Source organism: Nyctereutes procyonoides, unplaced genomic scaffold (genome assembly GCF_905146905.1).
Source record: "Nyctereutes procyonoides isolate TBG_1078 unplaced genomic scaffold, NYPRO_anot_genome, whole genome shotgun sequence".
Taxonomy (NCBI): Eukaryota; Metazoa; Chordata; class Mammalia; order Carnivora; family Canidae; genus Nyctereutes; species Nyctereutes procyonoides.
In genome coordinates this window covers 30614611-30627070 of record NW_026575120.1, presented here as the reverse complement: position 1 = coordinate 30627070, position 12460 = coordinate 30614611, and the positions used below count along the sequence as shown (strand labels likewise).

Below are 12460 nucleotides of genomic sequence, written 5' to 3'. Positions count from 1 at the left end.
TCATGCCCTGGGCTGAAGGCGGCGCTAAAGCGCTGAGCCACTAGGGCTGCCCCGAATCTAACATTTTAAAACAAGTTGAGCCTGATCATAACATTTTCAAATGAAATTATAGTTTTGTCATTTATTCTTCAAAAACATTAATAATCATCACTAACAATTAAAATTTCACTTGCTTTCTTTTCACTTTGAGCCTGTCTTTCACATACTAGGCCATTCTCCGATCTTTAATACTTGATGAACTTTATGAAGCCTAATATATATTAGTCTTTATTCTTCCTTAGACTCTTTAAAGATTTAATCAGCAAACTTATCTTTGCCAGTCGTAGACACAGGAGGGGGTGGGTTTGTGGTAGATTCAGGAATATTCATTTGTAGAGAGGCAGTTTAAGCTAGCAGTTAAGAACGGAGACTGATGATGAACTGCCTAGATTTGAGTCCCAGATCACCATAGCACTTCACCACTCCTCTGAACTGTCAGAAGTATTTAAAAGTAGTTGTGGGTTGGTTTTAATAATAGTTTACCTGCCCTTCAGTTCTGGGCATCCCTTGTTTTAAAACATGTCATTTGAAATTCATTTAATATTCTTGTAAGTGGAACATTCTGTTTTTATTATCAACTCTATTAGATACCCAAGCTCCAGTGATTCCATATTGGCGCCTGCCAGGTTTGGGCATTATTGTCTACCTGCTGAAACAGAGCGCTAATGATTTCTTCAGCTATTATGACAGTCACCGACGGAGTGTCAACAAGCTACAGAATGTAGAGCAGCTTCCACCAGATGAGATAAAAGAGGTATGAATCTTATAATGAGCCGTGGAGATTTTGGAGAATCCTTGCTTTTCCTAATGACCAAAATATTGGTGTCCGACTTGTGTGTAAAGATGATGTATGCAGTGAGATAAAAGGGCTTGAAATGATGCCTCTGTGTGATTTGAAGAAGAGTCCTCCCCGTAGCACCACACCTGGTAATCAGGGCAACACTTGAATGGAAGACGGTGAAGTGCATCTGTTCCGGAACACCACCTGCTGCCCTTCAGTAGAACGGCAGCTGGCTTTTGAAGTAGAGTTTTGGTAATTCATACTCTGAAATCTGTGCTGAGAAACCTGGGTTTCTGTTGCAGATGCTTATTCAGTAGAAGTGATCCCTTAAGTAAGAGGTCTCTGTGTCTTCAGCATCTTCAGTATCTGTTTAGAGAATTTTTCAGACAAATGGAATAGCATATAAGACTTGACTGCCTGCCCTCAGTGACCCAGAATCATTCACCGATATTGTAGCTAAAGATACTGAGTCATTAGGCTTACATCCTAAGTAGCCACTTTCTCTCCCATCCGGCACAGCTGAATGACACAAGGCATACCCTGGCCGGTGCTGAAGCTCCCTGGTGGTCCATGGCAGCCTAGATGTGGAGCCATTTTGCCATTCCTCCTTTGCACCAACTGTCCTGAAAAGTTCCACATTACTCTTCAGAGTAGTCAAAACCTCCTCCCTCTTGCCTGCTTCCAGCAATCATAGGGATCAGTTGGTGGGTGTTTCTGATGTGCCAGACAAGTTCTGTCGCAATACACGAGGCAGATAGTGTAGCCACTCCTATTTTCTCAGATGAGGAAGTGGAGGCCCTGGAAGTTTGAATAATTTACCCAAAGCCACACAGCTAGTAGGTCCTGTGGGAGTTACTGATGAGGTTCTAGTAATCCCTGAAGTGGGGTGCTTTACATCTGGCAGCCCTTCCCCAACACGCGTAGCTTATGGGCGACACCAGCACTCGCCAGAGAAACCGCAGCCTTCCTGGCAAGTGTGCGGTGCCCTCCCAGCCCCACTTCAGTTTGCCTTCTGTCCAACCCAGCAGCTGAATTTTGAATCAGACCACTGTGCTTAGGCCAAACAGAGGTGTGATGAAAGGAGGTTCTGGTTGATGAGCCTATTTTAGTTAATGCTGTAGAAATCGGCTTTTACATTTTCTTCAGAAGATACATGACAGCTGTTACAGAAAATCTCCATGGCGTTGTTAGACCCACGGCCTGAAAAACATACTGTTGAATTTTGTTTTAGTTTGACAAGAGATTCAGGGTTGGTCGGCCCCTCAGCAGATTGGAAACGTCTGTTACAGAGATAAGACCTTTTGCAGAAATCGGCAGAGGAGTCTTCATTTGTGAATTCCACTGCTTTGGCTCTCGGTTTTATAAAGTTACCAGCTTCCTAACCAGATGATAACTCTCATCTGCAGGGATGTTTAAACTTCTTTGTTTTTTTGCAGGGCCTGTCATAAGTGACCCTCTCTTCATGAAGTTTCTGTTAGTTTATGTAATCGCTAATCCTGCGTTTGTTTCTGGTTCTCAGTTGTGTCAGTCTGTGATGCCTGTTGGTGTTGAGAAAATCTCTACTGCCCAGAAATATGTTCTAGCAAGACGGCGTTTGGTGAAGTTGATCAATAATCGAGCCAAACTGCTTTCCCTCTGTTCTTGTATCCTTAATGAAGTCACAGTGGGAACTTGAGTGGTGGTGACCTTTAAGAAAATCTTTAAATGCGGGAACTGTTTACTGATTCTCACACAGCAAAACTGTATAAAAGGGACATATTGGGACATGTTTCCCCCCCCCCCCCCCAGTAAGTGCCAGTGCCTGATCTATTTCCAAATTGAAATTTTTGTTCAGAGTAGCTAATAATCCTGATAATGTCTACAGTCACTCTGGACGGGAGGCAGGGACAGTTGTTGACTGTGCTGGTGTAGCACCCCATGGTCCCTGACTCCTTCCTCTGACCACAGTTTGCTGCCTTCTGGGGAGACACCTTCAGTGGAAGGTGGTGGGTATGTCACGAAGTAGATCCAGCTCTCCTCTGTTTTCCTCCTCAGAAACTGGTTTGATGAGATTGTTTTCCTTTAGTCAGAGCTCTCTGTAGTTATCATAGAGACCTGCCTATTTATTCTTTGGCGCCATCTGGAGTACTACTTGTTACACTGCACGCCCACAGATTCTCAAGATTCCTTGTTTGCCTCCAGAACCTTATTTAAAAGCAGAAGACTACAAGGTAAATTTTATTATGAAAATTAGTGAACCACACACACCTACAGATTTCAGTGCCTTGAAGAACTAGTTACATTTTTATTTACTTCTTCTGTTTCCAAGTTACTGAGAGTGGTTGGGCAATGGAGAGCTACTTATTAGATAGAGCTGTTTCTTGTATTTTACTTCTATTCATGGAAGATTGGGTGGAGCATAAGAACATCTGAGATACCGCTCTTCAGCTTCTTGCAGTTAAGGGCTGGCCAGCTCCAGAATTCCCTGGTCACAAATAATTTTCCTAAAGAATGGAAGTGGGTCAGCCTAAGCTGTGATTCTTATTGCTACATTGAGCCTCTTTGAGCCATGAGCGCATATTGGATCCCTTAGTGGGAAAGAAATGGAAGAAAAGCTTATGAATCCTGGCCTAGACCAGCGAAATGCTCCCCAAGGGCTTATACTTACTGGAAGTTGAGAGAGATTTCTCAGCCTTGACCCATGTGTTTCATGACATTGGTTCATTATCTTCAGGTTCTTCTACTGTATGGTAGATACATAGTTGTAAAGCTGGTTTGACTGTGTCTTTTATCTCCAGATTCCTTCACTTCAGAAACCAACCTAGATTTTAGAAGTGGACTGACAGGAGTGAGCCAACATGACTTAGACCAGGTGAGGTTCTGTTTTCATACTCTTTTTCTTTTTTGAAAGGAAAAAGGAAAAGCCTAGTATGTTAGTAAGATGATGATTTTCAAGAGTTGTGTACAAAGACCTGATTTTATTTCTAGCCTGGCCACCTAACAGCTACGGGACTTCAAACAAGTTACTTTTGAGCCTCCATTTCCTCACTGAAGAAATGGGAAGGATAGTCCAGCCTCAAAGTGTTTTGTCAGAATGAAATGAAGTTTCATATGTGAGGCTCCTAGGGCTGTAGTGCCTGGAAGGACCATTATGAGAGTTTAGTCGTTAGTAGGTATTGTGTTCTGGAAACTCCCAGTTTCTTTAGATTGACTTTGCAGACTTCTTAGGCACAACGTGTCACTTAGCACTTAATTTTTCAGAAAATAATTTAATGGAGAGATTATGAATAGCCATTAAAAGTTCCATTGCAGGAGACTATAATACTATATATTATGTACTTAGTAACCTCTTGACCAATAATGTTGGAATGATGAAGAGCATTCCAAAAACAAAGTGAAAACCTCATATGAATCTAATAGGAATGTTAGGAACAAAGCAGTTAGCAGGGTAGGCGTGTTAGAGAAACTGAATTGCAACTAGATTTGCTGCTAGGCATCTGAGTGTCCGTAGCCCTAATGAGATAAAGCCTGTGCTTTTCCCTAGTCCCTCTTGGTCACTGCCTTTCTTAAAGCTGAAGGTTGAGTTTATCCAGGAAAGAGTATTCTCCAGACCATACCTACCCAGACGTCATACATAGCGTGCTCTCATCCCAGCCCTGACTACTATCTGCCCCTTAGTTGACTTCATAATGTAATTCATATTTTGGCTAGGTTTGTTTAGGGAAGTCAATGTTCAATGAGGCCATGGGCAGAATTAGCCAAATAGATCTTCCAGAAGATGTTTAATAAACATGTGTTGTATTAATGACTAGACTAATTCTGTTTCATTAGACTGTTCTATTATAAAGTTAAACTATAGGGTTAATAAATAACTTTCTCCCTCTGTGCTTTGATTTTACTGCAAAACTGAAGGCAGGTAGATTCATCTAATTTTTTACTCAATTTTAGTGTTTCAGGATAATGCCAAAAGAAGCCATCTGAAACTACTTATGCATTCTAAAATACATGAATTCTAAAGTGTATGCCAGGCTCTTCTCCTCTCTTTATATTCTTTGAAAATATACACAAGCAATTTTTTTTTCTAGTTGAAAAATCAAGTAAAAGTAAGAGCTTCTTTCCACCTTACCTGTTTCTTTCCCTAAAGGCATCCACTCCTAACAGCTTCTTGTATCACCCTTCAGGAAGTGTTTTTGTGTGTATGATTATATATCAACAGCATCCACATTTGTTCCTATTTAAAATTTTACACATTTATATAAGACAGGAAAGGGGGAGAAACAATTTCACACCAATACATTCTAACATGGAAATGTAAATTAATTAGCTACATGAGGGAGAAAGGACCACATTACAAAAATTCCAAGGTATTTTAAATTGGAAGACATAGAATAAAAAATAATTGAGACTGTAATTTTAATAATAACATCATCTGTATTACCTCTAGCTTCAGGCTGATGCCATCAACACTTTTGGAGAATCACTACAGAAGAAACTTCTGGACATTGAAGGATTGTACTCAAAAGTTCGATCTCGCTATAGTTTCATACAAGCTCTAGTCAGACGTATCCGAGGCCTGCTGAGGATATCAAGGAACTGAGGGCCTGTGCTTATACTCTTCTAGGGAAGAGATGAATTGGGGGAAACTGTCCCCTTTTTATAGATTTGTTTCTAAATTATGACCAAAAAATATTTTGCTATTTCTTTCTTTGTATATGGACATCTTTTCTGTAAATTTCTTTGCCTGGTTCCAAGCTCACTAGTAAAAAAATAAATACTTTTTAAAAAACAAAACATCTGGTTAGTCTTTTGAAATTTGACCTAGAAAATGATCAACATTAACGGGAATCTAACAAACTTTTCACAGTGGTGTTTTCTCATTAGGGGTATAATTCTGAAGGTTCTATTAAAGGCATAGTCTGAAAATTCCAATTTTTTATCTTTTTGTTATCTATATTCCACTTATGTGATAATCAGGGTTACTCCCTGGGGTAGAGTGGACAACAAACTATGGCTGTGCTCTTTCACAGAAGAGTGTACATAAGGAGCATCTGGGTGGCTCAGTCCATTAAGCATATAGGTCATGATCCTATCATGCTGCTATAGCATGCTTCAGCTATAGGTCATGATCCCCGGGGTCCTGGGATCAAGCCCTTCTTCAGGCTCCCTGCTCGGTGGGGAGTCTGCTTCTCCTTCTCTCTCTGCCTGCCACTCCCCCTGCTTCTCTCTCTCTGTCAAATAAATAAATAAACTCTTTTTAAATAAATAAGTAAATAAATAAAGAATAGTGTACTCAGTACTGTGAATGTGTTATAGAAATGTCCCAAGAAATGAAGCCATCTCTTTCCTAATTTTTTTTCTTTTCTGCATGTAAATGACTATAATAATTTGCATTTGTTCCTTAGAAATTATTGTTAAATTTCCCAAAACTAATCACCTCCCAATATTTCTCATGTAATTAATATGATGGCTACAGTTAGGGCAAAAGAATGTATACAGGGATCCCTGGGTGGTGCAGCGGTTTGGCGCCTGCCTTTGGCCCAGGGCGCGATCCTGGAGACCCGGGATTGAATCCCATGTCTGGCTCCTGGTGCATGAAGCCTGCTTCTCCCTCTGCCTGTGTCTCTGCCTCTCTCTCTCTCTCTGTCTCTCTCTCTGTGTGTGACTATCATAAATAAATAAAAAATTAAAAAAAAAGACTGTCATAAAAAGATCTGGAGAAATAAAAATTATTTAAAAAAATGTATACAATGATCACTCTACCTCTTGCCCAGTTGTATTTATGTTCAAGTGACTACATCATCTCAAAGTCCATTTTCTCCCTTTCTAGCCAATAAGTATTTCAGCCTAATATGTAGGAGAGGTTGCAGAAAGGGAGAGTCTTGATTCAGGCAGTAGCAGAAAATTTATATGTAGTTATACAGTGTTGGTTTTTTAAAACAAACTTTTATCATTTCCATGACCTTTTAACATCTTTTATTTTTTTTTAATTTTTATTTATTTATGATAGTCACACAGAGAGAGAGAGGCAGAGACACAGGCAGAGGGAGAAGCAGGCTCCATGCACCGGGAGCCTGACATGGGATTCGATCCCGGGTCTCCAGGATCGCGCCCTGGGCCAAAGGCAGGCGCTAAACCGCTGCACCACCCAGGGATCCCCCCTTTTAACAGCTTTTAAAAGGGCTCTGCCATTGTTATATTTTGAAGTGAATTAACTGCCACCATTTATAAACATTAGTCTTTAGCTGGAAAGCATCCTGCCAATAAACAGAAATCATAGAGGAGTGTGAATGCATGAATAAGTGGGTCCACCATGGAGTAGTAACTATAACCCTGTTTGGGCATATGGTGACCTGTACCATCTGAACACAGACAGGAGCCCAGAAAGAATCAGAAAGGAGCCTGGGGCACAGAATCAAAGCATTTTTTAAGCCTTGGGAATGTGAAGGTAAATGGAAGGTTAAGATTTTTAAATTTACTAAACTGTTTCCTGCTTTCCCATCATTTCTTCAAAACTACAGCAGAGTGGAACGGAAATTGGACACTGGAAAATGTGTGGGAAGGAGGGCATTGAAGGATTGCAGCTGCAGGTGTGTTGCCTAGAAGACTGGCCAGAGATGCTATTTGTATAACAAATCCGGAGGGAGAAGCTCTCAGGGCCTGACTGGCGTGGTTACCTGGGATGTAGAGAGGGGCCGTTAGGTGCAGCTTGTGCTCTGCAGCAAAGCAGAGGGGGTCAAAACACTGTAGAACTTTGGTTTTTAAGTTTTAGCATTTAAAGGGTAGGTTCATCTATTCCTAAAAAATACTAAATAAGCAAGGGATCGTAATACAGCCTCTTTGCTGAGTTACTGTGTTTGGTGGGATAAGAAAAAAAGGTGAGTTTATTATTGTATTTTTCATAAAATAGTGTTGTATAAAAATGTCTGAATTTTATCTTGAGCTATAAAAGCTATTCATACACAATTGAGCCCTTTCTAAATATTTGTTTTCCCAAGTTATTTTGAAAAATGTCTCTTCACGAGAGTTGAAAGAAAAGTACAGTGAACCTGTAGCTTCACCAACCGTTAACATTTTGCTCATTTGCTTTATCTTTTTTATATGTGTATATATACTGGCTTTTTCCCCTTAACTGTTTGAAAGTAGATTGTAGACATCATGACACTTTATCCATAATATTTCAGCAAGTATTTCCTTCCAAATCATAATACCATTATCACATGTAAGATGTTTGCTAATAAAGTGCCATAAAATTTTCTAATATTCAGTCTGTATTCAAATTTCAGTTGCCCCCAAAATGTACTTCTAGAACTTTTTTTTTTTTTACCCAAAATTAAATCAAGAATCACATTACATTTAGTTCTCTCTTGTTTCCTTGATTCAGAAGTGGTTCCCCTACCTTTTCAGGGGAGAGGTATTTAACGTGACATGTTAGCTGTTTTGGAGAAGGTCCCACGGTTTTTGTTTTTTCTAATTCAGGTTAAACATTTTTGGCAAGAATGCAATTCTGTGGGTGATATTATGCCTTCAGTATATAATATTAGGAGGTACATATCAGTTTATCCCATTATTTTAAGTTTGCTCAATTAAGGTAGTGTTTGACACACCTCTCCATTGCAAAAGCTGTCTTTTTTCCTCTTGTAATGAATAATTTGTGGATTGATACTTTAAGACTGAATTTGTTTCCATAAACCTTTTCAGCCATTGATTTTACTATGTATTCAAATTTTTTAAATTGTGTATGGCTTCAATCATACAAATAATATAATCAATATAATAAACATGCTGATACCAACTCCACCCTCATACCATATAGTTAAATTAATCAAATCTTAAAATTAGCCATATTTGCTCCAGAATTATTTTTTAAAGGAAATCTATAGTAGATACATTTGGGCTCCTGTGACTCCCTAATCCCAATGTCCCTACTGCCCTCCCAGAGATAACCTTTGTCAAGAATTCATTGTTGAATTTACCATTTATGTTTTATGCTTCCACTACATGTGTGTTCATAGGCATTAAAAATAATTGTTTTGGGCAGCCCCAGTGGCACAGCAGTTCAGCGCCACCTGCAGCCCGGGGTGTGATCCTGGAGACCTGGGATTGAGTCCCACATCGGGCTTCCTGCATGGAGCCTGTTTCTCTCTCTGCCTGTGTCTCTGCCTCTCTCTTCGCTCTCTCTGAAGGAATAAATAAATCTTAAAAAAATAATAATTAAAAAAATAATTGTTTTACAGGATTTTTTCAAGTAATTCCAGTTAACAGCATGTTATAGTAATTTCAGGTGTACAATATAGTAATTCAGCACTTCCATACATCACTTGATGCTCATCACAACTGCACTCCTTAATCCCCATCACCTATTTAACCCATCCCTTGTTTTATAGGTTGTTAATATTTATATGTATGATAGCATACTATGGAACAGTTTGCTTTTTTTGGTTCAACATAGTTTTTTAAAAATAATTCCTTGTACTCATTTTTCATAAATAGTGGTAGTTATTGTATTTTACAAAGACTATGCATTCTGTTGGTGGGTTGGCATACATTTAAATTCCCAGTATTTTGCTATTACAAACATTGCTGCAATGATTATCACACATGTCTTCTTGGATGAGACATATGATGGGTAAGAAGGTCTCTCTGGATTACATAGGGGTACGTTTTTACCAGGGATGATCCTACATTAACACATCATAATTGCCCAAAGCCCTAGGGTTCACTCTTGGTGCAGATTCTTTGGGTTTGGACAAATGTATGGCATATATCCATCACCATAATATAGAGTATTTTCACTGCCCTAAAAAAAACACGTTCTGCACTCTGCTGCTCATTTCTCCATTCCCACTTAATCCCCACCCTCATAAGCAATTATCTTTTTTATTGTCTCCTTATGTTTGCCTTTTCCAGAATTTCATGGACTTGGGATCATACGGTATGCAGGCTTTTCAGATAAGGTTCTTTCACTTAGTAATATGCATTTAAGCTTCCAAGTTTTCATGGCTTGATAGCCTTTTTTTTTTTAAGCACCGAATTATATTCCATTATCTGGATGTACCACAGTTTGTTTAATCCACTTACCTACTGAAGGGCATCTTGGTTGTTTCCGCTGATTGAAGTTCAGATCTCGTGGAGTTTAGACCAGCTAGCTAGAAAGGGAGTGAAGCCAGAGGGGAGCTCACAGCTTGTAAGAATATGCAATAGCTGAGAGACTGGAGATCTGGCTAAGGTTAAAGAATTGGTAAAACCGGGGATAAGATTTGGGAATATAATACTTAAGAGGTGGAGCAGGTCCAGTAAATGACGAAGTGTGAGTATGAACATGACGGTGGATTGCTGAAGTGGTGTGAGGATGAAGGTCACTGGAGGTAAGGATTCTGGAAAATACAAGTGTATGTGGCCTTGGGAGTCACCCATGATTGTGATAGCTTGGCAAGGCTGAAAGGAAGGCTGTTAGATGCCAAAGCCTTTAGTAAATGAGGGGACCATTTGGGAAGTCAATAGATGAAGGTATCATGAAGGGATAAGGGGAAGGCATGAATCTTGAAGTGTTTTCATCTGAGGACATTTAAGTAATCTCAAAAGTAGCAAAAAATTCTGCCCTTTGCCCCCCTTCTCCTTGTAGTTATTTGGGGGTATAAGAGAAAGAACCTTTGGAAAGACCTTAGAAGAAAAGGCTTCCTTCCAGGCTTTATCTGTGAGAAGGGGTTACGGTTTTATGCAAGAACTTCAATAAATATTAGGTTCAGAGGCTGCACCAAGTCCTTGCTGGACACTGAGGATGGAGTCATGAACGGAATGAAGTCCTCATCCTTATGTAGCTCACAGTATGGTGTCTTGCAACACAAAATGTTTCACAGGCCGCTGCTAGCATCACCTGGGAGCAATGTAGAAATGCATAATGTCAGGCCCCAACTCAGGCAACTGAGTCAGAATCTACAGTTTAACAAGATTTCCAGGTGACTTGAATGCACATTAAAGTTTGAGAAGGTGGGGAATCCCTGGGTGGCTCAGCGGTTTGGTGCCTGCCTTTGGCCCAGGGCACGATCCTGGAGTCTCAGGATTGAGTCCCGCATCAGGCTCCTGGCATGGAGCCTGCTTCTGTCTCTGCCCCCCCCCCATGTCTATCATGAATAAATAAATAAAATCTTAAAAAAAAAAAAGTTTGAGAAGGGGCGGCCTGGGTGGCTTAGCGCTTTAGCGCCGCCTTCAGCCTGGGGCGTGATCCTGGAGACCCAGGATCAAGTCCCACGTCAGTCTCCCTGCTGAAGCCTGCTTCTCCCTCTGCCTGTGTCTCTGCCTCTCTCTCTCCTGTGTATTCTAATGAATAAATAAAATCTTTTTTTTAATTTTTTATTTTTTTGAATAAATAAAATCTTAAAAAAAATGTTTGAGAAGCACTAGTCAAGATTTAACCGAGTCATATTTTAATCTAGAGATGTTGGAAAATGAAGTGTGTTACAGCCTCCTACCAGTACCTCTTACATCTTGGCAGTCACTTTAGTTCAAAGAGATCCTACTCCTCTAGTTACAATGATCAGAGAGCACCTGACACTAACTTGACCAATCAGCATTGCTTTCCCAGGTATTTGAAAGTGGTAGGGAAAGAGTGATCTGGTTTTTCTATTGTTGGATCATTTAATGAGTAAACTCCAGAAAGTTACAATGATCATATTCTGGAAGCCGGGGGGAGAGGGGGGATTAGGCAAAATGAGAATAATGAAGCAGATCTGTGGAGGGAAAAAAAAAAAAAGCAGAAATGGAGAGAAAATGCTGCTTAATTCCAGGTAGCCTCCTTATTCCCCATCGTTGTCCGTTGTACCTTTATAGTAGACTCCCATATGGCTTAGGTTATATGTTTTGGCTGTTGCAGCCTGGAACCAGAGTTTCTACTTAGTGTAAGGAGTAAGGGTGAATTCCGAAGGCTGAGAGCAAGGAGAAAAGGTGTTCTTGCTTTCTAAGGGTGTCAGTGGAGGCTGTTGAGGGTGTTGAAGACCAGGAGCAGGTGGTGGTCCCTCTGCGTGGAGAGGGATGGAGAGAGGTCTTCTAGAGCTCACTGTCCACCCCTGACGCCTCACGTTGTCTCCTTTGATTCCCACAACAGTTCAACAGGGAGCTGGAATCAGTCTCATTTACAGACAAGGAGAACAAACTCGAGAGAGGTTAAGTCACCAGGAAGCAAAGGCAGCCAGGAACTGGAGGAGACTGCGCCTGACTCCTAAGGCCTCTAGCTTACCTACTTAGGCACCTGTCCCCTATCAAAAGTGTTCACTGCAGTTTACACAGCACACCTGGGGCACTTTTGAGCCGTACAGCCCTCCTCCCCGTAGATTCTGCATGGGGGCCCGGGGTAGTTGATGTTGCAGAAGCGCCCCGGAGGAGTCCGCTTTGCACCTCGGGCGGGGACCTGCCGCCGCCTGCAGCCCTTCCAGGCCAAGGAGCCCTAACCCCGTCTGTGCATCGGAATCGCTGGGGGTGCTGGTGGTCCTCCGGATCCCGGAGGCCGACGCTGGTCTGCAGAAGCTGGGCCTGGAATGTGCAGGTCAGGCTTGCTTTTCGCGCTTCTCCTCCTCGAGGCGCCCAGCTCGGGCGGTAATCCCGGGGCGCTCCTGCAGGGGGCGCCAGGTCGCCGCGAGCGGCGCGGCGGGGCGCACCGCGAGGGGT

At 41.3% G+C, this 12460-nt stretch overlaps 1 protein-coding gene across 2 annotated transcripts in view; it reads left to right on the top strand.

Annotated features, from left to right (window-relative positions):
* Positions 1 to 5584, top strand: part of NUP205 (nucleoporin 205) — a 78601-nt gene extending 73017 nt beyond the window's left edge. For both annotated transcript variants that reach the window (XM_055335329.1, XM_055335330.1), the window contains exons 39-43: positions 627 to 793; positions 2340 to 2463; positions 2902 to 3030; positions 3598 to 3671; positions 5244 to 5584. In XM_055335329.1, coding sequence (XP_055191304.1) covers positions 627 to 793; positions 2340 to 2463; positions 2902 to 3030; positions 3598 to 3671; positions 5244 to 5396 — 647 coding nt within the window. In that variant the 3' untranslated portion in view covers positions 5397 to 5584. The remainder of the gene's footprint in view (positions 1 to 626; positions 794 to 2339; positions 2464 to 2901; positions 3031 to 3597; positions 3672 to 5243) is intronic.
* The last annotated feature ends 6876 nt before the right edge of the window (positions 5585 to 12460 follow it).